The sequence below is a fragment of the Silurus aristotelis genome, assembly GCF_946808225.1.
Source record: "Silurus aristotelis genome assembly, chromosome: 7".
NCBI lineage: Eukaryota > Metazoa > Chordata > Actinopteri > Siluriformes > Siluridae > Silurus > Silurus aristotelis.
The window spans coordinates 20744337-20771980 of record NC_139580.1 but is presented as its reverse complement, the minus strand read 5'-3'; the positions used below and the strand labels follow the sequence as shown (position 1 = coordinate 20771980).

Genomic DNA, 27644 nt, shown 5'->3' with positions numbered 1-27644 from the left:
CTAGCCATCACAATTTGATCCTTGTTAAAATTACTCAAATCCTTACACTTGCCCATTTTTCCTGCTTCTAACACATCAAATTTGAGGAAAAAATTTTCAATTGCTGCCTGAAATATCCCACACACTAACAGGTGCCATGATGAGATAATCAGTGTTATTCACTTACCAGTCATAATGTTATAATGTCATATTGTTATGCCTAATCGGTTATAAAGTGTTAATCCGGATAAATATTAGAGACATACATCATCCTATGTCTGAAACAATTCACATTAGAGGCAGGCCCCTCTTTAAGGCAGATCAGACTCATGTAAATATATAAAGTATTCTGGATACTTATAGGAGCCAAGCATAATCTTATTCCTGCAATAATCTACATTATAGGCAGGCCCCTCCTCAAGGCAGATGATCAATCATTAAGTACATAAAGTATTATTCTGGATACTCATAGGAGCCATGTAAAAGTATCTACATTATTGATCTGCCTATTTGTTATTGATTTATTGTTATTGTGATTTGTAATCAGTGACCAATCAAAATTCTCATTTTCTATTCATCACACCCAACATTTTGCAACAAATTTCCAGCAAACATAAATTCTCATTAAACATGGATTTTACATGTAAATCTTCATTACTTCTCCCACATAAATAATACATTTGAATTATTGTCAGAAGCAACAAATGCATCCTTTTATTTATTGTTCAAATATGAAACATGAGAACAAGTTATGACCAGGGGTGAGGCATCAAATTTAACCTAGCCATAATTTAACTGAGATTCATTAATATGTACTCTAAAGACATATGACTGAGCATCTTAGCGGAACAGTCTTTATTCTAACCTCACCCAAATCTTATTTATTTGTAAAAACCATAACTTCAGCAATTACTTTATTCACTGGTACCATTGCTCATCGTCAACTTGCATCGTGGATCGTTAAGCGAAAACAAAACATGCTTTGACAGTGTTCAACAGATAAACATTCTTCCTTTTATTACAGAGCATCACCACCACACCTCTTTTAAAAAAACAACAAAAACAACAAAATAATAAAAGGTATACCTTTTAAATGTTGGCTCTAACCAAATGTCAAAACGTGAATAAAATAACACTTCCCAAGATGTCTCCGATACAGTCTTAAGAACAGACTTCAAGGATTCAGAACAGCGGATATTCTTTGGGCATTTCTGTGTTGATTCAGATTCATAAAGCTGTTGGGGTTTAAGTATCAGCAGCTGCATAACACAAACTAGCCAGTTTAAGCGCACACTTCATCTCATTCAGTGATCAGGGGGTTTATGACCTGAAAGGAGTTTGTCACGGACAGCCCTCTGGGCCATCTGGGTTTCTGGTGAATGGGCTGTTTTTCAGGGTCTCAAGTGGTCACTCAAGCCAGTTTACTGACAATGGCCTGGTTGAGTGAGTTCAGCTGATTGGTCCATTTGTCTAGGGCTGTATATCGAGCTCCGCCTCTCTTCTGGTGATCAAGCTCCAACAGCTGGTTGACCTGATCAATGCGGCCATCGATTGTGCTGAAATGTTTCAGAAATTATGACATAACAGTAATTAATAATACATCTGTTTCAATTACCACAGAAATATATCCTTTCTGAAGTACAGGAATCACCGTTTAATAGAAAATACTATTTAAGGACAAAAGTATTGGGACACCTGACTTTTCCAGCGATATGTGGTTCTTATGTGGAACTGTTACCATAAAACTGGAAGCAAATAATTGTACAGGATGTCTTTGAATGCAGCAGAATTAAAAATTATTATTTTTTTTTTTAACACCTTTGGGATGAATTGGAACGCTGAACCGCACCCCAGGCTTCCTCAACCTATGTCAGTAACTGACTTTACTTAAATCTCCACAAGCACACTCAAAAATCTTGTGGAAAATCTTCAAATAAAAGTGAAGATTATAATAAAAGCAAATGGGAACTAAATGTGGAATGTGATGTTCAAAAATCACATACAAATCTTATGGTCAGGTGTCCACAAACTTTTGTCTGTGTAATGTATAAGTGTCGTGTCAACTTACTTGTCTAAAATACACTGCACAAGCAAGCTTTCCACATCCACAACATCAATGTTCAGTTCCTGCAGGAAAAAAAAAACATAATTGAAGTCAACACACACCAATTACACTTAACTACACAAATGTAAAAAAAAATTAAAAAATAAATTTTACCTTTGAAATGAAAGGTATGTGTATCCTAGTGTAAGGCTTAATTAATTTGATGAGCACTTGCGTTCTTATGTTCCGTAACAGCTCTAAAATATATAAATAACAAGATAGATAAGATAGATGTTGAGGTACAATAAGTAAAGGATCAAAATATTTTCCCCCATTTAAAGTAAATAATTCCAAATCCATGTCACACTAACCTTCAATGTGTTCTCTGATAAAGGGGTCATCCATTATGTTACTGTGATTCGTTTTCAGGATTTTCTCAAACTCTGTGATGTCATTGTTCTGGTAGGCACTGTAAATAAACAAAACAAAAGACTATACATTAGAACCAGTGGCTAAAGACATTCAAAGGAAATTGATTTTGTTTTATTAAATTATACGCCGATGTGTAACAATCAGCTTCCGAGACCAAAAAAAAAAATAAATAAATAAAAAAATAAAAAAGGGTCACATCAACCTAAAACAACATTCATGGATAGACAAATATACTTTGGTATCTTATATCTAATCTCTGCCAGATTTCAAACACTAAGCCATACATATTACACACACACACACACACACACACACACACACACACACACACACACACACACACACACATATTATATGTGTGTGCATATATATTATATGGGAGGTGGTAGCTCAGTGGTTAAGGCGCTGGGTTACTGATCGGAAGGTCGGGGGTTATTGCCAAGCTGCCACTCTTGGGCCCTTGAACAAGGCCCTTAACCCTCTGGGCTCCAGGGGCGCCGTATCATGGCTGACCCCAGCTTCTGAACAAGCTGGTATATGCAAAAAAACGAATTTCACTGTGCTGTAATGTATATGTGACAAATAAATAAAGGCTATTATATATATATATATAAATAAAAACAAAAGTAGTTTGTGGGAAGGCAAAATGTTATCCTGATATTCAAATGTGTTGATGTGAGGACATCCATCCAAACAAAGGAAGTCACAGTATTAGTGTTAAGGGGGGAAAAATATGGTAACTTTTTTCTGGTCTGGGAAGCTTAATTGTAATGTGTGGTAATTAATTATTTGTCTTTATGCTGCCTTACCTCACCAAGTTCGTCATTGCTAAAATTTCTGGATCATTCTTGTAGGGTTTGGCCTAGCCACAAAACAACATTTAAAAAAAATCAAGAGTTAGTCACGTCACAAACCGGCAACACAAAAAGACCCCACACTCGATGTTTCATTACCTCTTGAGAATCAAATGGGTTTATTCCGGACTTCATCAGCATATTGGCCAAGACCAAGTACTTTAAACACGTAGTTCGTCTGGGGCTTCCGGATTCATCATAATTTTTGAACGCTTCGAAAAAGTCTGTGTGGGCCTTCTCAAACTCTCCCTCCCTTAAGTGCATCTTTCCACCACATTCTACACACACACACAGAAATGAAGACTAAAATTAAACTAATGTATTAATTAATTAAATTAAGTACATGAATTAATTTCTTAATTAAATTAAGTAATTAAAGCATTTCTCAGTTATTATTACTGTAAATAAGGTGTCAATTAAGTAAACAAGAAATATATATCAGAGGACAAATTACCTCGGATGACTCCCATGATAAGCGGATGAGGGATTGCTGACTTGATGTGTAAAGATTGTTCATAGAGTGCTTTCAGCTTCTTGTTGTTCTTTTGGGCTGTGTACATCTGAATTTCCAACGCGTAAATCTCCAGCAACTGCGTGCCTTTCTTCAGATCATCTTCGCCATCATCGGTCTTTACAAAGACAATTGAACAATTAAAAAATAAATAACATTTCTAATTGAAAAAAATCTAAAGGTTACGCATTGGTGCTCTTTTACCTGACATGACTGGTGCAACTGCCTGAGGATCTTCTGAAGTTTTCCATACTCTTCTCTCTCCAAGTACAACTTGCCTAACTGGAATGAGCACACAAACATTTTAGTTGAATCTTTTTAACATTCATTTGTAAGAAAAGCAGACAAATTAGGTCATAGCATGTTGATCGATTAGAAAGACACTACATCTAGAATTGGATTTAAAAACTAGGCTTTTGAACCATGTGGACTGGATTTTACTAATTGTGGTTTTTAGACATCATCATAAATACCTTTGTGTTGGTTTTAAACCACAGTCTGTCGTTTTTGGCGTCTTTTAATGCTTCTAGAGTCGTCTCATAAAATTCTTGAAGTAAGTCCATCTGTAACAGTGAAGAAGAAACATTCATTCATTCATTTTCTCCCGCTTATCCGTAATTCGGGTCGCGGGGGCACCAGTCTAAGCAGGCCCCCGCCTTCGACTGCTGCCCAATCCTCACAGCACCGTGAAGAAACAAATAGTTGAAAAAATGTTCCTAACTAAACATTAATTTAATTAACAATTGTTCGATTTGGCTGAACAAAAAATAAATATGCTAAACTAAGTTCTAAATAAATATATTTACGTTGATGTTTATTCAGTCCAATTATTTAGTCAATTTTGCCATGCCATACCTCTGAGATGTGTTTAATGAAGGTGCTGCATTATTCGGCTAATTATAGGTTTAAAATAAATAGTCGACAATATTAACATGTATTTCTGCCGAAGCGTTGTGATAGTAGGGTATCTGCGAGAGTGAAAGGGAAAGTTTATAGGACTGTGGTGAGACCTGCGATATTGTATGGTTTAGAGACAGTGGCATTGAGTAAAAGACAGAAGGTGGAGCTGGAGGTAGCAGAGCTGAAGATGTTGAGGTTTTCATTGGGAGTGACGACGATGGATAGGATTAGAAATGAGTATATTAGAAGGACAGCGCATGTAGGGACATGGGGTATATCTGTAAAAGAATGCTGAGGATGGAGCTACCAGGAAGGAGGAAAAGAGGAAAACCAAGGAGGTTTATGGATGTGGTGAAGGAAGACATGCAGGGAGTTGGTGTAACAGAGGCAGATGTAGAGGACAGGGGTGTGTGGAGACGGATGATCCGCTGTGGCGACCCCTAATGGGAGCCGCCGAAAGAAGAAGATTCCTGCCGAAGCGTCAAAATTAATTCAGGTGTCAAGTACATGAAAGGTATTTAATGGTCTGTTAATGCTGATGTTTAAGACCTGTTCAGGTGAACTAATGTGCTAAATAATGTCAATTAAGAAAACAGTAAAGCGTTACCATGGATACAATACCTGTTTGGAAGTTGAAATATAATCTAGAATAGAGTTGATAGATTTCTCGGAGTAGTTCCGTGTTACAGCACTTCGTATATATGTCAAGAGCTGTTTGTATCGGTTCATCATTTCTGGAAAATTTGTCTAAATAGAAATAAAATAAAATAAATTGGGGGAATAAAATGTTTATCAGCCACCAGTGAAACATTTTCACAAATTCTAAAGTCTATTATCGTTGCTCCTTACCAACTTAAAATTGATTTTAATCATCTGTTTTAGAGCTTTGAACCCCCATTCTCCTTTTTCACCCTCAAGCTCCAGCACCTAGAATCCAGATAAGAATACAATAGGGTAATTTCTTTTACAGCAAACTTTATAAACAGAAATTTATTTATTCTTATTACATAGTACAAGTACAGGTTAAATATGTAATGATGTGTATGAAATAAATAAACAAGATAAGTGGTGTATATGCAGATAATATGACAGGTAATTACAATTAATTTAAAATAGTAAATAAAATAGTATATGCAATAATTAAATAGTTTATGCAATATTAGACAGACAGACAGACAGACAGACAGACAGACAGACAGACAGACAGACAGACAGACAGACAGACAGAGCGATAGATAGATAGATAGATAGATAGATAGATAGATAGATAGATAGATTGATTTCGGGAATATAAGTAAGTGCTGCTTTACCTTCTGAAAGCTACTCAAAGCAGCCTTGGGATCATCCTCCTTTAGAGCTTTTGAATTATAGTACTGATTCTCCAAGTCAACATTTGGCTCAGAGTTACTGTCCTCTGAATATTCCTGAAATTGACACAGAAAAAAACACGTCAGCTATTAAGATTAACAACCGTGTGTTTTAGCATTCCACTGCCATGCTCGAATGCAAAGTAAATCCCAGCATATATGTCCCATGTTTCTCTCTCGGTCACCTCTCTACTCACTCAAGAACCATGAAGATGGATTTGGACTGTAATTAATATAAACAGTCTGCTGCAATGGCATAAGACTACAATCACCATGGATAGTGTTATACTCCAGCAGTGATCAGATTATAATCTCACCAGTGATGGAACTATAAAGAAGTGATATTTTCTGTCACCCAGATGATGATGATTCCTTTTGAGTCTGATTTCTCTCAATTCTCTTTATTCCTCAGACCATCTCAAAGGGTTTTTCTCACCACTGGCTCGATCATTAGAGGAAATTTTGAACCTAATCTGTAAATTTAAGGTTATAATCGCATCTGTTTATTTTATAAAGCTGCTTCGGGGCAATTTGCATTGTTAAAAGCATTTTAAATACCTATTTTTCAAACCTTTCCAAAACCTGACAAGGTGTTTACTGAAGAAGAACCAATGAATGACTTTTGACTACCTGTTGTTTATTTCTTGCTGTTTTGTACTTCACAACAGGAAGCATTTTAAATATATGTAACGTAAGACAGAGTTAATGCTTAATTATTATTATTACTATTATGAATATTATGAACAGAACAGCAGAAAGTGTACGTCAGTGCACTGGAAAGCTTGACTGCCCATGCACCTCGTCATATTTGTAGAACGTTTTTATTCCCTAGTCTCATTAGTCACTATATTATAAACAAATGATGATTTAGTACATAATTGTTTGAGTCTGGAGCTGCTGGAGTGAGTCAGTGACAGCTCTCTTGGCTGCACAGGCTTAGCTCAGCAGCTAAGCGTTTAGCATCCTGTAATACTGCATGCACACTGTAGCGGCGGTTCACAGTAAAATGACTCGAAAAGACATATTGCAAACTTCACAATCTATCCAACTAAATTTCTTCAGATTCACAGTCTGATAAATCAACAAGACGAGAAGTTAACTACACCCATGTCTAACCAAAGCATGAACAACCTGAAGCTACCAGGCTAGCTCCTCCCGTATGCGATAACTAGAATTACAGTCAGAGAGAAGCTGGATCCCTGCGCGCTTTCTCAGCCTCATTTTAACTGCATTCACAACCAAAATTACAGACATTACAATATAAACAAAGTGAGTGCAATCCACTTTCTTTACCAGATCATAATCTTCTTCATCGTCGCACATGAAATCATCTTCCATGTCAGACATTTTGACCGGTGAACAGGGCCGGAACACTCCCACAATCCTCCGCGCTTCAAAATAATCACGGTGTAAGACGTACTGCGCATGCGAACAAAACATTCCACATGCTCTGATCCCAGATCAGATATGCGCCATTTTTGTATTATAGCACAGCGCGCTGTTTGAGAGGCTGAAACTGCTCCCAGACCGGTTTAACATCTGCTTTACTTCCCAACGCTTTTTGGATGAGGAGCAGCTTCCGTATAGCTGGAAATACAATATCCGGATTTGATCGTCACCTGATAAACTGCTCGAGTTCGTGGTGTAGATGATCCGTGGGTCCTAATGGCAGCAAATCCACCCAAAATCACGGTGCTGTTCAGCGACAACGACAGGTAAGTTTACTTCCCCAGCAGAGACGCGACAGTAGGGCACTTTCCATTGAATTCATGTGCATATAGAAAATAAGTGCAGTAAAACCTTGTTAAAGTTTTCTGCTGACAGCAGCGTTATCAAACTGTATACACTCTAATCTGTATTTATTTTTATTTTTGTATTCCATCATCATCTTTCATATAAAGGTTTATACATAAATGTTGCTTCCTGGTAGATAAAGTTGACAGAAACAGTATAGAGATAGAGAGAGAATAAAGTTTGCCCAATATTATTCACAGATGTGCATTAATAAAACAATTCCTTTGATCAAACTACAAAGAAACAACAGTTTAACATGCAACTTTATATATAAACATTAAGGTTTGCCCCTGTTGTGTTTTGTGGTAGAACACACGTGATGATCCTGTCACATGACATTTAAATGCTCGCACAAGCAGTATTTTCCCTGTAAATCAGCTCCAATAAAGTCCACCCCGAAATATATTTCTAAAAGTAAACACAAAACAGTTTTCTTGTAAAGTAAATTTTTATACGTTATAATATCAAGAGTTTCTCTCATTTTGAGCAATTTGTTCTCTGCATATTTCTTTTAAACAAAAAAAGAAATCTGAAATAACTCTCATGTCCTCTGTTTGCAAATAAAGATGTAAAACATATTTAAACATATAGGCACAACCACCCTAGTGCATGTTTAAAATGTTTTTTAAATATTAATGATAATAATAATAAATACAGAAAAAACACAAAAACAGCACTTATGCATATCCCAAACTTTTATCACTATCTTCTTCTTCTTCTTTCAACTGCTCCCATTAGGGGTCGCCACAGCGGATCATCCGTCTCCATACCACCCTGTCCTCTATATCTGCCTCTTTTACACCAACTACCTGCATGTCTTCCCTCACCACATCCATGAACCTCCTCCTTGGCCTTCCTCTTTTCCTCCTACCTGGTGGCTCCATCTTCAGCATTTTTCTACCAATATAATTCATGTCCCTTCTCTGCACATGTCCAAACCATCTCAATCTCGCCTCCCTCACCTTGTCACCAAAACATCCTACATGTGCTGTCCCTCTAATAAACTCATTTCTAATCTTGTCCATCCTCGTCACTCCCAACGAAAACCTCAACATCTTCAGCTCTGCTACCTCCAGCTCCACCTCCTGTCTTTTACTCAATGCCACTGTCTCTAATCCATACAACATCGCAGGTCTCACCACAGTCCTATAAACTTTCCCTTTCATTCTTGCAGATACTCTTCTATCACAAATCACTCCTGTCACTCTTCTCCACCCACTCCACCCTGCCTGCACTCTTTTCTTTACTTCCATAACACACTCTCCATTACTTTGCACTGTTGACCCCAGGTACCTGAACTCCTCCACCTTCTTCACCTCTTCTCCCTGCAACCGCATCACTCCACTGCCCTCCCTCTCATTCACACACATGTACTCTGTCTTACTCCTACTGACTTTCATTCCCCTTCTCTCCAGCGCATATCTCCACCTCTCCAGGCTCTTCTCAACCTGCTCTCTACTCTCACCACAAATCACAATATCATCTGCAAACATCATAGTCCAGGGAGACTCCTGTCTGACCTCGTCCGTCAACCTGTCCATCACCACTGCAAACAGGAAAGGGCTCAGGGCCGATCCTTGATGCAGTCCAACCTTCACCCTGAACCAGTCTGTCGTACCTACTGCACACTTTACTGCCGTCACACTGTCCTCATACATGTCCTGCACCACCCTCACATACTTCTCTGACACACCTGACTTCCTCATACAATACCACAACTCCTCCCTCGGCACCCTGTCGTACGCTTTCTCTAAATCCACAAATACACAATGCAGCTCCTTCTGTCCTTTTCTATACTTCTCCATCAACATCCTCAAAGCAAATAAGGCATCTGTGGTGCTCTTCCTCGGCATGAAACCATACTGTTGCTCACAGATGGTCACCTCTTCTCTCAGCCTGGCTTCCACTACTCTTTCCCATAACTTCATGGTGTGACTGATCAACTTAATTCCCCTGTAGTTACTGCAGGTCTGCACATCTCCCTTATGCTTAAAGATCGGTACCAGCACACTCCTTCTCCATTCCTCAGGCATCCTCTCCCCTTCCAGAATCCTGTTAAACAATCTGGTTAAAAACTCCACTGCCATCTCTCCTAAACATCTCCACGCTTCTACCGGTATGTCATCTGGTCCAACCGACTTTCCATTCTTCATCCTCTTAATCGCTGCTCTCACTTCCTCCTTACTAATCCTATCTACATCCTGCTTCACCAACTCCACATCCTCCAACCTTCTCTCTCTCTGATTTTCCTCATTCATCAGCTGCTCAAAATACTCCCTCCATCTTCTCAACACACTCTCCTCACTAGTCAACACATTTCCCTCTCCATCCTTTATTGCTCTAACTTGCAGTACATCCTTCCCAGCTCGGTCCCTCTGCTTGGCCAATCGGTATAAATCCTTTTCTCCTTCCTTAGTGTCCAACCTCTTATACAGTTCCTCATATGCCTTTTCCTTGGCTTTCGCCACATCCCTTTTAACCTGCTGCCGCATCTCCTTGTACTCCTGCCTACTTTTCTCATCACTCTGTCGATCCCACTTCTGTTTTGCCAATCTCTTTCCCCTAATGCTCTCCTGCACTTCCTCATTCCACCACCACGTCTCCTTGTCTTGCTTTCTATTTCCAGATGTCACACCAAGTACTTTTCTAGCTGCCTCCCTCATCACTCCTGCAGTAGTTGCCCAATCATCCGGCACCTCTTCACCACCACCAAGCCCCTGTCTGACCTCTTCCCTGAACCTCACACTACACTCTTCCTCCTTCAGTTTCCACCATCTTATTCTTCTTTCAAACCTTACTTTCCTCCTCTTCTTCTTCGCCTCCAAAACCATCCTACAGACCACCATCCGATGCTGTCTAGCTACACTGTCCCCCGCCAACACCTTACAGTCTCCAATCTCCTTCAGGTTGCATCTCCTACACAGAACATAATCCACCTGTGTGCACCTTCCTCCACTCTTATACGTCACCCTATGATCCTCCTTCTTCTTAAAATACGTGTTCACCACTGCCATTTCCATCCTTTTAGCAAAATCTACCACCATCTGCCCTTCCACATTCCTCTCCTTAAAACCATACCTACCCATCACCTCCTCATCACCTCTGTTCCCTTCACCTACATGCCCATTAAAGTCTGCCCCAATCACCAATCGTTCTTTCCTAGGTACACCATCTACCACTTCATCTAATTCACTCCAGAATCTTTCTTTCTCCTCCATCTCACAGCCAACTTGTGGAGCATAGGTACTGATGACATTTATCATCATCCCTTCAACTTCCACCTTCACGATCATCACCCTATCAGAAACTCTCTTCACCTCCACTACACTCTTACTGTACGCTTCCTTTAGAATCACCCCTACACCATTTCTCTTCCCATCCACACCATGATAAAACAGTTTAAACCCACCTCCAATGTTCCTGGCCTTACTCCCTTTCCACTTGGTCTCCTGAACACACAACACATCTACCTTTCTCCTCTCCATCATATCAGCTATCTCTCTCCCTTTACCCGTCATATTACCAACATTTAAAGTACCAACCCGAACCTCTACTCTCCTACACTGCTCCTTTTCCTGCCGTCTCTGTAGACGCCTTCCTCCTCTCCTTCTCCTCCTTCGGCCAACAGTAGCCCAATTTCCACCGGTACCCTGTCGGCTAACGATACCTGTGGCGGTCGTTGTTAACCCGGGCCTCGACCGATCCGGTATGAAATTCTCATTTGTGATCCGCATATATGATTTGGCACATGTTTTACGCTGGATGCCCTTCCTAACGCAACCCTCCCCATTTACCCGGGCTTGGGACCGGCACTAAGAGTAAACTGGCTTGTGCCCCCCTAATGGCTGGGTTCCAAACTTTTATCACTATACTGATCTTTAATTATTGTATTGAAACATCCCACTCCATGATTATTATACATAAAAATCCACTTCTATTAAATATTTAGAATATCCTAAAGAATTTTCTTTTCTTTTTTTTTTTTATCATTTTTCTTTACTTTATTTTTACTGCTCTTAGATAATGTGGCCAGTTTGACAGTTTAATATTTTTTATTGGCCAAATTAAAGACTGACAAAATATAAAAAAAACATTTCCTTTCATCCTCCCATGTGGTCAGCATCACATTTGCAGAATCAACATTCCCACTTCATTTTCTCTGACACAGACTGAAAATCCAAAAGCAAATATAAACTCTTTTAAAACTGTTAATACTGCACAACATAAGTGGGTTGGTTAACTAGCTTACAGTTTTCTTACAATACACAAAAAAGAAATGAAACTTTTATATACAAAAAATTGTCTTCTTCTGCAGCTAATAGTTAACCATTTAATGTAACAAATATACACTACAACAAGATCCCAGAACTTGTCAGAACTTGTATCTACCAATTATCAGCACTAGATGGCAGTAAGGCCTACCAAATTCTACTGATCTATTGAATCAAATCCAGGTCTCCTCTTTAGAATGTATAGAAACAAATGCACGCAATATATGTTTATTTTTGTTTGTTTGTTTTTTGCTTTTTAAAACTTGCTGCAAAGTTGCTTAGACTCGATACAGGATAAGGACTTAACAGAGGTAGCTTGGAACTAATACTCAGTTGTGTCAGTAGGGTGATGTGTACATGGCCAAACACCTTGATGCTTGCGCATTAGTGCAGTAATCCCATCTACAGACTCAAAGTCAGGGGTCATCATGATGATCAGTGCATGCTTGGACTCATATTCATATGGCTGCATTTACTTCCCGAACACCTCAAGGATGCAAAAAAGTGAAGAGAGAGGATTGTCTCCTTGCTATTTTGCTTTCATTTTGCATCCCACAGGACCCAAAAGGTCACATGTCGCCAATAAATAAAAAAAGAAATTAAATAATAATAATAATAATAATAATAATAATAATAATAATAATAATAATAAAATAAAAAAATATATATATATCTTTAGTATTTTTTTATTATTATTATTATCTTTGGATTTAATTCTTTGTTATGTTATTAGTAGAATTGTGCCTTATTTCTCCATTTCCCTTTAAAGACTACAGAACCTGAAAAAGGCATTTACTGGGAAATATGGAGAAAGTCCCCTGTTTTATGCTTTTGCTCCTGGCAGAGTGAATTTAATAGGTTGGTTATATTTTGTCTCTTACGTTACTATGCTATGTATACATGATGTAACAGACTGTACTTATTAAATTCGATTAAACCAATTACAGGAGAACACATTGACTACTGTGGATATGCTGTCCTCCCTATGGCTATCGAGCAAAATATCCTTGCTGCTGTGTCTGTAAATAACTCTCAAATAATCCAACTGGCCAACACTGACCCTAAATACAAGTGAGTGTCCCTATTTCTAATTAGTCATGCCACATCCTGAAGATGGCACTGCTAAATATTTGTACTAAATAACTGCTGTGGGTTTTTTCCCTGCAGGGATTTCACAGTGTCTGTCTGTGAAATCACCATAGACCCTAAGAATCCTCAGTGGCACTATTACTTTCTTTGTGGAGTCAAAGGTGTTCAGGTTAGAAAAGAAGAAGTGCTGTAATCTTAGTGTGCTTTAAAAAGTGTAACATTTGAAGCCTTGATATTTGTTATAAATCTTCCTTTCAGGAACAGCTGAGCTTGTCGCCTTTGGCTGGGATTCGGTGTGTTGTGGATGGAACGATTCCAGCTAGTTCGGGTCTGTCTAGTTCCAGTGCTCTGGTGTGCTGCGCTGGTTTGGTCACTATGAAAGCCAATGGAAAATCTGTCTCCAAAGTAAAACAGAATTTCTAATCAACTTTTTCAGCCATGAATTTCTTATGTATATTAACTCATTAAATAACACTAGGTAGTCTGCTTGGGGCTGAATCAAGTTCAAGTTATTTTTATAGTGCATTTCACAATTGACAAAGTCTCAAAGCAGCTTTATAGAACGAAAGATTTATAGAACAAAAAACTTTAATATAAGTGAATTGTGTGTTAAGCCACAATAAGCAAAGCCTGGCGTCTGTGGCCAGGAAAAAACACCATTAGATGGTATGAAGAGGAAACCGTGAGAATAACCAGACTCAAATGGGGACCCAACTTAATTTCAAAGTTTATGAGAATGCTCTACCACCTTTAGTGGACTTTGATATTCTAGGAACTACTAGAAGTCCAGAAATTTGAGATCTCAAAAAACGTGACAGATTGTAGTGTGTTAAAAGACTAGATAAACCATTTAGGTCTTTGTAAGTAAGTAGCAATAGTTTGCAGTCAATTCGAAAATTAAAAGGTAGCAAGTGTAGGGATGATAAAAATGGGGTTATATGGTCATAGCTTGTTTATTAATGATACAGGACAACCACCTAGTAATGCGTGTATTCATGACCAGTCTGGAAGTCATGAATGCATGGATGAGCTTTCCTTCATCTGATATAGATAATGTTTTTTATCATAGCAGTATTTCTAAGCTGGAAGACGGCTGTTTTTGTAATATGGGTGATTATGATTTTTAAAAGACAAGTTGGTGTCTAAAATAACTGAAGATTTTTACTGTTGAACTAGTAGTTACAGTACATGCTTCTAAATGCAAGTTGAAATGATGGATCTTCTGTGTACTGTTTTTTGGGCCGATGAGCAAAATCTCTTATCAGAATTTAATAATAGAAAGTTATGCGTCATCCAATCTTTTAATTCTTTAACACACTCGGTTAACCGAAACAATTCAGATATTTCGTTCCGGTTTTAATGAGGTGTATAGCTGAGTATTGTCAGCATAACAGTGGAAGCTAATCCCATACCTTCTAATAATATTTCATAAGGGAAGCATGTATATTGTGAAAAGCAGAGGTCCTAGACCTGAACCTTGTGGCACCCTATATTTTACTAGCATTAACCTGGACAGTTCTTTATCTAAATCTGCAAAATGGTAACGATCAGACAGGTAGGATTTAAATCAGCTTAATGCCTGTCCCTGAATGCTGATGTAATTCTGTGAGTAATTCAAAAGAAAGTCATGATCTATAGTGTCGAATGCAGCACTTAGTTCTAGTAAAACTAACAAAGAGATGCAGCCTCGATTCGAAGCTAAAAACAGGTCATTAGTGATTTTAACTAGCACAGTTTATGTGCTATGATGTGCCTGAAACCTGATTGAAACTATTCAAAGATACTGTTTTCTTGTAAGTAGAAACATAACTGGACAGACAAAATCTTTTCTAAAATCTTAGCCATAAAAGGGTCTGTAATTTGATTGTTCTTTGTGATCCAAATTAGGTTTCTTAATGAGGGGCTTAATAACTGCCAACTTGAGGGGTTTAGGGACGTGACCTAAAGATAGTGTGGGGTTAATAATATTGAGGAGAGGCTCTCCATCTGTATGCTTTCAGTAATTTATTTGGAATAGGATCTAACAGACATGTTGTTGGTTTAGCTGTGGTGATCAGATCGTGCAGCTCTACCTGCCCTATACTTGTAAAGCATTGTAATTTTAATTGTGGAGCTTTAGGTGACACTGGATCACGAGATGCTCTCAGAGGTTGGACCTCCACAATTGTGTTTCTGATACTTTATATTTTTTCAATGAAGAAATGTATGAAGTCCTTACTACTTAACTGTGATGCAATACTCTTTTCAGATATCTGATTTGTTGTTAATCAAGCCACTGTACTAAAAAGGAACCTGGGATTGCTTTGTTTGTTTTCTTTGAGTTTGCTCAGGTGTTCAGCTTTAGCAGCATTTAGTGCCTGTCTATAGCTGAGCATACTTAAATTCTAAAAACATCACATTTTTTTTTTTTTCCATTTTCTCTCCAGATTACAGGCTGCTCTCTTGAGGGCATGCGTATGACTATTATACCATGGTGCAGGTGTTTTATTTCGGATGGGGGCAACAGTGTCTAAGTTGCTAGTGAGGATAGTGTCTATGCTGTTAGCCATTTCATCAAGATCATTAGCATTTAGGGTTTAGTAAGATGTTGAGACATGTCAGGCAGGTTACTTCTGAATCTGTCCTTAGTGGTCAGAACAATAGTCCTATCAAGTTGATAATGTGGTGAGACACAGCTAATGTGCTCAACCAGTAGTGTGAACAGTATCACAATTGTCTGTGATATTAGTCTGAGGTAAAATATCTTTATCAGTGACGTCTGCTCTGTCCAGTTGAACCAGTGCTCCTCGTCTTGTCATATTATGGGATTAGAGATGAGCTGATGGTTTATGATGATCTGCAAATCATCATGTTAGGAAGTGTAATGTCCAAATAAAGCAACAGGGACAAGCTGCAAGTCTTTAGGTTTTTGGTAAGCTGTAAAAGTGAGGGGACAGAAAAACGTGGCTTTTGTAGGAAAATTTACGATGGGTTTGTATCACACTGCCCTGATCCTACAGTAACAGCATGCTCTGTTATACTACAGTAATTCGCCAGTGATTCTTTTTAATTAATTACGAAACAACATGCTGTAGATTGTAAGATGTCCAACTAATCACATTTAATGCAGAGTCTGCCACGTAAGCATCTATAGCCACAAAGATAATAAAACACTGTACTAGAATGGGTGCATTATTTAATCAGCACCTTGTGATCATAGTATTAGGAATTGCTCTGATATAGATAAAAGAAAGCCAGAAGTCTTTATAGGGAGGATAGATTCACTAAAAATTACAGTATTAGTATTAATCAGGGATATTTTCCTTGTAATTAGTTGATAGGCACTTGATGGGGTATAGTTATAGAAGAGTTTATAGTGAAACCATTTTTATTTTAAACTACCACTAGCTAAATGCATAGTGTATAATCCTATCTTTTTTTCCTGACAGGTATTGTTGGCTGAAACATGTGCCAAGTGTGAACGCTATATTGGAACTGAAGGAGGAGGAATGGATCAATCCATATCATTTCTTGCTGAAGAGGGAACTGTAATGTATTTCATTCTTATCTACACAATTTGTGTTAAGTCTGTTTTATTGGCTTTTCTAGCTTCAGAGTCATGCTGTGTGTACGACGATGTACTGCATCTTCATTTCCTAGATGATCTAGTTTGACTTTGTCTTGGTCAGTTTCTGTATTTCTGTTCCTTAATTGTCTGTTTTCTCACGATGGTTATAACTCAAGGCAAAGCTGATCGAGTTTAATCCCCTGAGGAGTAAAGATGTGAAGCTCCCAGCTGGTGCTGTCTTTGTGATTGCCAACAGTTGTGTGGAGATGAACAAGGCAGCCACGTCACACTTCAACATTAGAGTGGTGGAATGCCGCATTGCTACAAAGGTAAGGAGCTCATTATACTGCACTGCATTTTATTGTAATCATCTTGATTAAAAAACTAAGTTATCTCTACATACTTTGTAGAATTTATTTTTTATTGGACAAAGTAAAAGTTAATAAGGTGTGTCCAAATTCTCCAAGGGCTACAGGTTCAACTCTTATAGTTCCTCTTGTCGAAATGTCCTAAAACAAGATCATCTAAGAGAAACCACATTCATTCTGTTCACAGATTCTGGCTAAAACCAGAGGTTTGGATTGGGGTAGTCTGCAAAAGCTGGGAGAACTTCAGACACAACTGGGCTCAAGTCTGGAGAAGATGCTGGATTTGGTGGAAGAAGTTCTTCACCCTGAGCCCTACAGTGGAGAAGAAATTTGCAAGATTCTGGAAATCAACACTCAGCAGTTATGTGACAATATCCTCAGTGCAAACACACAGCATGGTAATGCATATACAGCTTATAGTGAATATAAGAATCTGGACCATCTGAACCTTCTATTTGCATTATTGAATCAAATACAAACGTCCCTGTTTCTCTTCTTACTTCAGTGACTCAATTCAGGCTGTACCAGCGGGCCAGACATGTGTACAGCGAAGCGGCACGAGTCCTGCAGTTCAAGACTGTGTGTGATTCTGCACCTGCTGATGCTGTTCTGCAGCTTGGTGAGCTAATGAACCAAAGCCATACTAGCTGCAGAGACTTGTATGAGTGTAGCTGCCCAGAGCTGGACCAGCTGGTGGACATTTGTCGGTAAGTAAGAGAAAAAAAATCTCAAAGCAATGTCACATGGGGTGGGGAGGGTCAAAGACTGATTTATTTATAAATGTGTTGAAGACGGACACAAAAAGACTAACTAATAGGAAATATTGAAACATAAGCAAATAAATTCTGGAGTGGTTCATTGGTTTGTAAACTTAACAGGATTATTTTGGTTTTGTGTTGGATATCTGATATTTTACAGAGTGTGAAACAAATATTTGTAACCCAAAGTATTAAGCCATCTCATATTATTTCTGTTTCTATTAAATAGCACATTTCATAGTATTTTGTTAAATCCCTGTTATATTCCTGGATATGCTCCTGATGACAGGATGGTGTGACTAGATCTGGGACAAATGTATTATATTATATATATATATATATATATATATATATATATATATATATATATATATATATATATATATATATATATATACAGTGAGGAAAATACGTATTTGAACACCCTGCTATTTTGCAAGTTCTCCCACTTAGAAATCATAGAGGGGTCTGAAATTGTCATCGTAGGTGCATGTCCACTGTGAGAGACATAATCTAAAAAAAAAATCCAGAAATCACAATATATGATTTTTAAACTATTTATTTGTATGATACAGCTGCAAATAAGTATTTGAACACCTGTCTATCAGCTAGAATTCTGACCCTCAAAGACCTGATAGTCTGCCTTTAAAATGTCCACCTCCACTACGTTTATTATCCTAAATTAGATGCACCTGTTTGAGGTCGTTAGCTGCATAAAGACACCTGTCCACCCCATACAATCAGTAAGAATCCAACTACTAACATAGCCAAGACCAAAGAGCTGTCCAAAGACACTAGAGACAAAATTGTACACCTCCACAAGGCTGGAAAGGGCTACGGGGAAATTGCCAAGCAGCTTGGTGAAAAAAGGTCCACTGTTGGAGCAATAATTAGAAAATGGAAGAAGCTAAACATGACTGTCAATCTCCCTCGGACTGGGGCTCCATGCAAGATCTCGCCTCGTGGGGCCTCAATGATCCTAAGGAAGGTGAGAAATCAGCCCAGAACTACACGGGAGGAGCTGGTCAATGACCTGAAAAGAGCTGGGACCACCGTTTCCAAGGTTACTGTTGGTAATACACTAAGACGTCATGGTTTGAAATCATGCATGGCACGGAAGGTTCACCTGCTTAAACCAGCACATGTCCAGGCACGTCTTAAGTTTGCCAATGACCATTTGGATGAACCAAAGGAGTCATGGGAGAAAGTCATGTGGTCAGATGAGACCAAAATAGATCTTTTGGGTCATAATTCCACTAAATGTGTTTGGAGGAAGAAGAATGATGAGTACCATCCCAAGAACACCATCACTACTGTGAAGCATGGGGATGGTAGCATCATTATGCTTTGGGGGTGTTTTTCTGCACATGGGACAGGGCGACTGCACTTTATTAAAGAGAGGATGACCGGGGCCCTGTATTGCGAGATTTTGGGGAACAACCTCCTTCCCCCAGTTAGAGCATTGAAGATGGGTCGAGGCTGGGTCTTCCAACATGACAATGACCCGAAGCACACAGCCAGGATAACCAAGGAGTGGCTCTGTAAGAAGCATATCAAGGTTCTGGCATGGCCTAGCCAGTCTCCACACCTAAACCCAATAGAGAATCTTTGGAGGGAGCTCAAACTCCGTGTTTCTCAGTGACAGGCCAGAAACCTGACTGATCCAGAGAAGATCTGTGTGGAGGAGTGGGCCAAAATCCCTCCTGCAGTGTGTGCAAACCTGGTGAAAAACTACAGGAAACGTTTGACCTCTGTAATTGCAAACAAAGGCTACTGTACCAAATATTAATATTGACTTTCTCAGGTGTTCAAATACTTATTTGCAGCTGTATCATACAAATAAATAGTAAAAAAAAATCATACATTGTGATTTCTGGATTTTTTTTTAGATTATGTCTCTCACAGTGGACATGCACCTACGATGACAATTTCAGACCCCTCCATGATTTCTAAGTGGGAGAACTTGCAAAATAGCAGGGTGTTCAAATACTTATTTTCCTCACTGTATGTATATATATATATATATATATATATATATATATATATATATATATATATATATATATATATATCTTTTGAAATGGTTATAGTGCTGTTTATAGTGTAACATACTCCACACCCAATGTTTTTGAGTTGTTAGTGTTGTGATTGAACACTGTAGTATTGACTAATATTGATATGGTGTTCTTCACAGGGAGGCAGGTGCCCTGGGCTCTAGGTTAACCGGCGCTGGATGGGGAGGCTGTGCTGTTTCCATGGTACCCAGCGAAAAGAGGGATTCTTTTCTTCGGACAGTGAAAGAGCGCTACTACATGCCTGATGCTCGACGAGCAGCCCTGGTAAAGCAGAGCCTTTTTGTAACAAGGCCAGGGGGAGGAGCAGCTATTTTTACAGAAGAATAAAACATGGTAAAGATATATAATATTCTGAGTTTTATTTTTTATCATGATCAAAATATAAAATTTACTGCCTCTAATCTTCAAAGGGAAAAATTGTATGTCTGATTTAATCAAATTTGATTGAGCCTGGATTAAAGAGATTGTTGAAGCCTGCTGTGTTTCCTGATGTGTAGCTTCCGCATAGTTTATGCAGTAATGGTGGTTGCTATTGTACACCAACTAACTTACAGAATATCACTTTCAACATTAATGCGTTGCCTATGAATTCAAAACTTTGTGTTTTGATGCAGTGTGTACTGATGCATTCCCTGCGCACCCTGAAGTTAATAAACACTAAGTAATATCACAGATCACAGAGATGCACTGAGCTTTTTAGAATGGACATTTTATGTGCATCATATAAAAAGTAAAATAAATTGTAAAAAATCCATGCATTTAAATAAAAACCATAAACAATTTGCATTGTATTTGTTGACAAAATTCACAGCAGGAAATTCTTTGATACATTCATAACATGTGTTAAATGAAACAAGGCAAACTGTACATCAATATAATAAAAAGTCCCTATAGTGTTCATAGTTTCAAATATAATAATAAAAAATACATCTTACTGTAACATGTTGAACTAAACAGTATTTTGTACATCAGGTATTTGGAGAGTCTGTAACATGGAAAACAAAACACAAACAAGGCCTTGATGGCAGAGAGATAAATACTGGACAAAATATGCTTTCTATTTTTTCTGAAATCAAAAAGGCACAAATATTTCCTTTTGTAAAAGGATAGTGAAACAAATGCCCAATTTGTCACGCTTTCTGTAGACAGTGTTGTTCCTGTACACAGTAAAAGCTTTACCTGTCGGTGGAGGGGGATGAAAGGCACAGCTGTGTAGCCTCTATACTATAACCTTTTACTCTTTTCATCATTTTGCCAACTGCATGCAAACCTGATGCCAATTACAACGTAATATATGCACGCTACAGAGGTATAATGAGAAATAAATGGTGCGTGCCCATAAAGCATGGTTTGTTGCTTAAAAATGGTGGTGGGGCTGTGCTTTCGTTCCCTTAATAGCAAAACCAATAGCAGATCCTTCAGCCCATGCGGTGCTTTAACGATGCTAATAATAATTTACAGGCAATCTTCATTTCTGATTTAAAATGTAAATTGTGCAGTTTATTTTTAATCTATATTACAGTAAAGCCATGGGGCTTATTTCTGTTTGCTAATGTTCAATGATTCGCTCTTAAGCATATTTTTAAGCGAAAACCTTTGCTAAACCTTTACTGCATCTGATGTACGCTAAAAATCATTGAGCAAAGTTGGAAATGATTTGAAAATGAGCAAATGAGCATTACAATTATTCAAGTAGAGGTATTATTGTATCAGTACATGTAAACTCCTTCAACCCTGTCTTAGATAAAATCATTGCTTTCAAATGCACTCCTAACTGTGAGACTGTTTGTGTGTACAAATACATCCAAGTTGGTGATATCGTTGAACTAATTATAAATCGTACCTTCTGAGAGAACTGCGGTTTACCAGTACCTCAGATAATTGCATTGATATTAAGCACACCATGAACTCGTTTGCTCTGCAATACACTGGAAGCATATGAAAGATCTTTGTAGAAATTCCCTCAAAAAAAAAAGGTGGCTGTCTGAAACAACATTTCTGCGTTTGCATGCTTGTCTCGGCCAGTCAGGGAAATTAAATCAATTAAATGAAAGTGCAGCAAGAGAACGGAGTGCATTTGCATGAACAAGGGAATTAGTTGATAAAGATAAGGACTCTTATATGTGCTTCATTATGCTTGCTCTTTGGAGTTTCTCCTGTGCAATGCTGCTTTTCTTTTAGAGCCACCACTTGGGCATGTCTTCTGCTGTTTGACCACCCAGAACTGCTTCCTGAAAGGCTGGGCATGAGCATGCCTTGAGTGTTCTGTGTTTTATATCATGCTGGGATGATATGAACAATTGAGATACTAACCATATGTCATACTGTACCTTTTCATAGAGTACCTACAAGTTCACTTGGTGCTTCTCCCTGCTTTTGAATGTGACTAAAGAGCCTTACCTTCACTGAGCTGCGATTTTTCAGCCCACCCTGCATCTTGTATTGTCTGCCAGTCATTTATTTTGTATATAGTGTCTCTAGGCTTTGCTTGCTCCCATGCCGGGGCTGCTTGGTAACTCCAGAATTCATAGTCTCTTCAGCTGCTCCTGAATTCATAGTCTCTTCAGCAGCTCCTGTATGGTTTATGTCCGTTTCCTTTTGTGCCATGTCGTCCACCCAACTGGAACTGCTTTTGATTCTCTGTGGAGATGAGCCAGGGAATCCTGAAGTGGAGGATGTGGTGACCTTCATGTTCTTGCCAGAGGTAATAAGCTCTCCATATCCTTGCTGGTGGGCGAAGGCGTAGGCAGAGCGGCGGGAACTGGTCCTGCGCACTCGTCTCAGATTCTGCTCCTGAGGCCCCTGCCTCCTGCTGGCCTGCTGGAGCAAGCGCACCTGTACACGAGAGGACAGGACAGCACTCACTTTTGCATGTTCCAGACTAAAACACCAAACTTGGAACTTAGGTATTTAGATGTCATATACTTGCTTTGTCAGTTTGTGTAGGATTTAGGTCTGTCCTGAGGAAGCGTATGGCCACAACCGGCATTATACACACCACGGTCACAAGGAGAATGACAAGCCACACACTTTTTTGATTTAAAGAGTTAGGTGCAGTGCCTAGAACAAAACAAACACATCATGTCACTGATCTTTCCAGCACTCTTGAATTGGCATGTTAGCAATCTAAACATGGAACATAACAACAGACCATGTTACTCTGAGTTACAGTGTCAGAGTATACTGTAAGAGTGCTGTTGTGTTGAACTCACCTACAAATGGAAACTGGTTTGGAAAAATCCAGAAGATTCCATCACTGTTCATTGCAAACAGTATAGCAAAGTACATTGCCAGACTACCCCCTATGAAGAAGTGGTTCACTGCAGTCCAGTAGTTTGTGTCAAGACCAATCTGAAAGCGAGACTTTACACTCAGAGACAAACAAGAAACAGCAAAACCCAGCCACTATCTGACAGCAACCTTCTGACACATGTAATATCTTTGAGTTATGTGTGGACTTGCTAAATCTTGATTTATATCAATAATGCTGACCCTGTAAATGACGGTTTAAATTCATCCCTGGTGTTTGTCATAAATAATTTATATTTTGCCTGCAATGTTAGGTTGACTTAGCTTAAAGACTTACATGGGAGAGATACGAGCATACAGGGACTTACATATCAGGAGATTAGATTAGGTTAGACTAGACCAGTGGTGATGGTGCGCACCGCTCTAATGGGAAATAAAGCCATGACAGGTGGGGCGCAATGAATGGGAGTATTTATTTATATTTTTTCTTTATTCATCTTCATTTATGATTTTCTCTATTAAAAATATATTATTTAATCTACAGTCAGGTCATACAGTTAGGTCATTGATGCAAGTGCATTAAAACAACATTAGTTTGAGTACCTAACACTTTTATTTTCTGTTTTTGAATTTGATGCTATTTATTGTTACTGATTTAGAACTTGATATTTCAATAAATTAGACATTGAGAATAAACTTGAAGAATTTCATTACAATTTTTTCTTTTTTGGTGACTGAGGACAGTTGGGGCTTGGAAACCCACCCCCTCTAGATTGGGGAATGGCGGAAAAAAGTTTGAAAACCACTGGACCCTAACCCCAGACACAACTAAATTACACTAAATTTACCAATACTGGTTCATCATTTGTCACAGATTGAGAAAATGCGGCTTAACACATCTTTTTTTAAATCCAAGTATAGTCATACACTGTAGCACTTACTATAAACCTACTACAAAATACATATATGTATGTGTAATACATCTAATATAAGCAACAGAAAATATTGTCACCTGGACGCTAACCACGATGACCAGTGAGGTTGCTATAGTAACAGCGAAAGATTGCTGATCAGATATGTGAGAGCCGTCATCTCGCACAGCACACAGGAAAGCCCCATAGGGAATGAAGAAGAGCACAAATGAAGTATAGATGCCCTGGATGGTGCACATGAAGAACTTCCGCTTGTTAAACAGGAGATTGAGCTGCCCAGGCTGGTACAGGTTGGGGTAACGCAGACTGTACTGCTCATTCACATCCTGTCAGAAAGCAAAGGGCAAAAAACATCTTCACTTAAAGATTCTGAAACTATGGGAATATATTTTGACTGTAGATTTCTGACCTGGTCAAACAAACCCATTGCAAGAACAGGCAAAGATGTGTAGACTATGTTGAAGAGGGTGATGAACCACTGGTCATACACGGTCTATAATATAAAACAATCAAAAAATGCATTTATACTGCACATATTTTTTTATATATTTGAATGAAATTTGATTCAACTTTATCATTGTGCAAGGTACAGCGCTAATGAAATGCAGTTAGCATCTAACCATAGGTGCAAAAATGGTATAAGTAAGATAAATTGGGTATGAGGTAATATATACAGGGGTGAGGGTGAATAATATACAGAAGGTGCAGTAGGTAATATATGCTATACCTAGTAATATACAATATACTGTGCAATGATTTTGCATAGATAGACATGTCAGAAGATCTTCTTCTTTTGGCTCCCATATCCAACAGCAGATTATCAGTCTCTATACTACACCGTCCTCTACATCTGCATCTTTCAGAGGCACTCTATTTCTCCTTTCTGGTGGCTCCATCCTCAGTATTCTCCTACTGATATACCCCATGTCCCTTCTCTACACATGTCCAAACCATCTTAATTGTACCTCTGTCACTTTGTCCCCAAAACGTCCTACATGTGCTGTCCCTCTAATAAACTCATTTCTAATTCTGTCCATCCTCGTCACTCCCAGTAAAAATCTCAACATCTTCAACTCTGCCACCTCCACCTCCTGTCTTTTACTCAATAGACATGTCAGAAGATAATATACTCAAATGCCATGATATAGTTATGTAATAGTATGAATGTATGTATGATACAGTATATACAGAATAAATATGGGTGAAATATACAGTAGTGCAGAGATAAGAGTTATGGATGGTGTAAAAATGTGTAGTGGATAAGCAGTGCAAAATACTAAAAAAACAGAAAATAAAGCAGTGCAAAATACACAGAAGTGACAATGCAGCATTGTATTGTTAATATTGTATTAGCATTTATTGGAAAGATTAGAGACTTACTTGTGCAGAGAAACCACACAGAAACCCGAACCAGAAATGTACCAGTGTGAAAGCAAAGTTTTTGTAGAAGAAGTAGCAGAGGAAGTTGCACATGCGGTGGTAGGACCAACGACCATGGACCAGCAGAAGGCGCTGTAGGTAGCGAAACTGTGCGAAGGAGTAGTCCGAAGCCAGAACAGCCTGCATGCCCTCCTGCCCACTGATGCCCACACCAATGTGGGCCGCTGCAGAGAACAGAATTTCACCACAGATCACCTAGGTAACCACTTCTTCAAACATGACACTTCTGAATAGACATGTTATACTCTTTAAACATACAGAGCTTAGATTCAATCTGTGTTTTATGATCTGAACCATAAGACAAACATTACAGAATTTATGCAAAGTCACTTTCTATTAATTTTGTAATAGTCTAATTTTACAGATATGCAGATCCATACACCAATCATGCCACATGTTAACAAGTCAAGCAAATGTGACTACAGTGACTTAAATTCAAGTAAACTAAAAACACAGTCTCACTCTTGATCATGCTGACATCATTGGCTCCATCACCAATGGCCAGGGTTACCACTCGTTTATGCCTCTTGACCAGCTCCACCACCTGAGCTTTCTGCAGAGGAGTTACTCTACAGCAGATCACAGTCTTACATAAGCAGGCCACTTCCAACAGGATCCGCTCCATGTCTGCTTCCAGTGCATGAGCCTATAGACCAGATCAGGTTGCTGTGAAACTTGGGATTCAACACTACTATGCCCAGCATGGTATCTGTAATGACTAGCTAACCACAAGGCTATTATATTGCTTCAGGGAGTTCACTCACATATTTATTTGTCTGTAATTACAAATGTGTGGCAGCCTGGGAAAACCCTTTGCATAATTGAATTTTAAAGTTTTATGTTAGCTAGAGTTCTGAAAACCACAGACTTTCATAAATGTAAACTGGATTAGCATACATCACAAAATTCCATCAAGAGCACCATCTGAGATTTTCCCCTTTACAAAAATTACATGTATTCAAAAGACAGGATTTTAAACAGAATACTTACCTGAAGGCTAATTTAAGATACTCAGAGACAACAGAAATAGAAAAACAAAGAATGAAGCAGCATCTTTCCTATTTATTTATTTTTTTTAATTGGGGAGACATGCAGTCATTTCTTATTACAGTAGCTCACAAAAGTGAGTAAAAAAAATTAGTTCAGCAACCATTTCAGTATATCTTCTCAAGGGACAATACTATAAAAATACAAATTGGATATATTTTAGAGTAGTCAATGTGCAGCTTGTATAGTAATACAGATTTGACTGTCCTCTAAAAATAACTCAATATACAGCCATTATTGTCAAAATAACTGCCAAGAAATGTGACTACACCCTATGTGAACAAGTCAAAACTGTGTCCAAAGTGTCAATATTTTGTGTGAGCACCATTGTGATGTAGCACTGCCTTAATTGTCGAGCAGCACTATTGCAGCATAATGCTACCACCACAATGCCTGACTGTAGGCATATTAAAATTATTTTCTTGGTGCTCCCCACCAGGACGCCATGCAAACCGACTTGTTGCAGTGTGTGGCGTATGGTCTAAGCACTGATAAGCAAACCTTCTACTTCCACAACATCTAAAGCAATGCTGGCAGCCCTCATGGGTCTGTTTTTTAAAGCCAGCTTCTGCATCTGACACACAGCACGTAAACTTAACTTCTTTGATGGACCCTTGTGAGGCCTGTTCTGAGTGAAACCCGTCTTGAAAAACCTCTGTATATCCCTGGCCACTGTAATATAACTCAGTTTCAGGATGTTACCGATCTTCTTATAGCCTAAGCCATCTTTGTGGAGAGCAACAATTCAAATTCTCATATACTTGGAGAATCTTTGCCAAGTGCAGGTTGAACATCCGGTGATCAGTATGAGAGAATTCTACTCAAAAGCACCACATTTTAACTGCTCTAATAAATTTGTATAGTCCTGTCAAGCAGACAAAAACATGAACATGATGAATAGGACATGTGGCTTTGCATGGTGAACAATGTACAGCTGTTATCACTAAGGGTGTACTCGTTTTTGCTGCCAGTTGACAATAATATCTG

The 27644-nt window shown here is 38.5% G+C and overlaps 3 protein-coding genes across 8 annotated transcripts in view; 1 reads left to right on the top strand and 2 right to left on the bottom strand.

Annotated features, from left to right (window-relative positions):
* Positions 1-664: 664 nt before the first annotated feature.
* On the bottom strand, positions 665-7518 carry cops2 (COP9 signalosome subunit 2). The gene is made up of 13 exons (XM_083545894.1): positions 7381-7518; positions 6031-6144; positions 5570-5647; positions 5342-5467; positions 4294-4383; positions 4025-4102; positions 3764-3938; positions 3409-3587; positions 3265-3317; positions 2395-2492; positions 2198-2280; positions 2048-2106; positions 665-1535 (listed from the first exon to the last, which is right to left on the bottom strand). The coding sequence occupies exons 1-13, from the start codon at positions 7432-7434 to the stop codon at positions 1391-1393; spliced, it is 1332 nt and encodes a 443-aa protein (XP_083402020.1). The 5' UTR covers positions 7435-7518; the 3' UTR covers positions 665-1390.
* A 73-nt stretch (positions 7519-7591) lies between these two features.
* galk2 (galactokinase 2) lies at positions 7592-20465 on the top strand. Its single transcript, XM_083545895.1, has 10 exons — positions 7592-7802; positions 12922-13010; positions 13100-13223; positions 13320-13410; positions 13500-13646; positions 16670-16768; positions 16965-17117; positions 17344-17554; positions 17662-17863; positions 20109-20465. Exons 1-10 carry the CDS (start codon positions 7753-7755, stop codon positions 20314-20316), a joined length of 1374 nt encoding a protein of 457 aa, XP_083402021.1. The 5' UTR covers positions 7592-7752; the 3' UTR covers positions 20317-20465.
* A 217-nt stretch (positions 20466-20682) lies between these two features.
* The window catches only part of atp8b4 (ATPase phospholipid transporting 8B4), a 28513-nt gene continuing 21551 nt past the window's right edge, over positions 20683-27644 (bottom strand). For all 6 annotated transcript variants that reach the window (XM_083545865.1, XM_083545867.1, XM_083545869.1 and 3 more), the window contains 7 exons: positions 26073-26256; positions 25551-25774; positions 24580-24663; positions 24251-24496; positions 23202-23340; positions 22919-23049; positions 20683-22824 (listed from right to left, as the gene is read on the bottom strand). In XM_083545865.1, coding sequence (XP_083401991.1) covers positions 22447-22824; positions 22919-23049; positions 23202-23340; positions 24251-24496; positions 24580-24663; positions 25551-25774; positions 26073-26256 — 1386 coding nt within the window. In that variant the 3' untranslated portion in view covers positions 20683-22446. The remainder of the gene's footprint in view (positions 22825-22918; positions 23050-23201; positions 23341-24250; positions 24497-24579; positions 24664-25550; positions 25775-26072; positions 26257-27644) is intronic.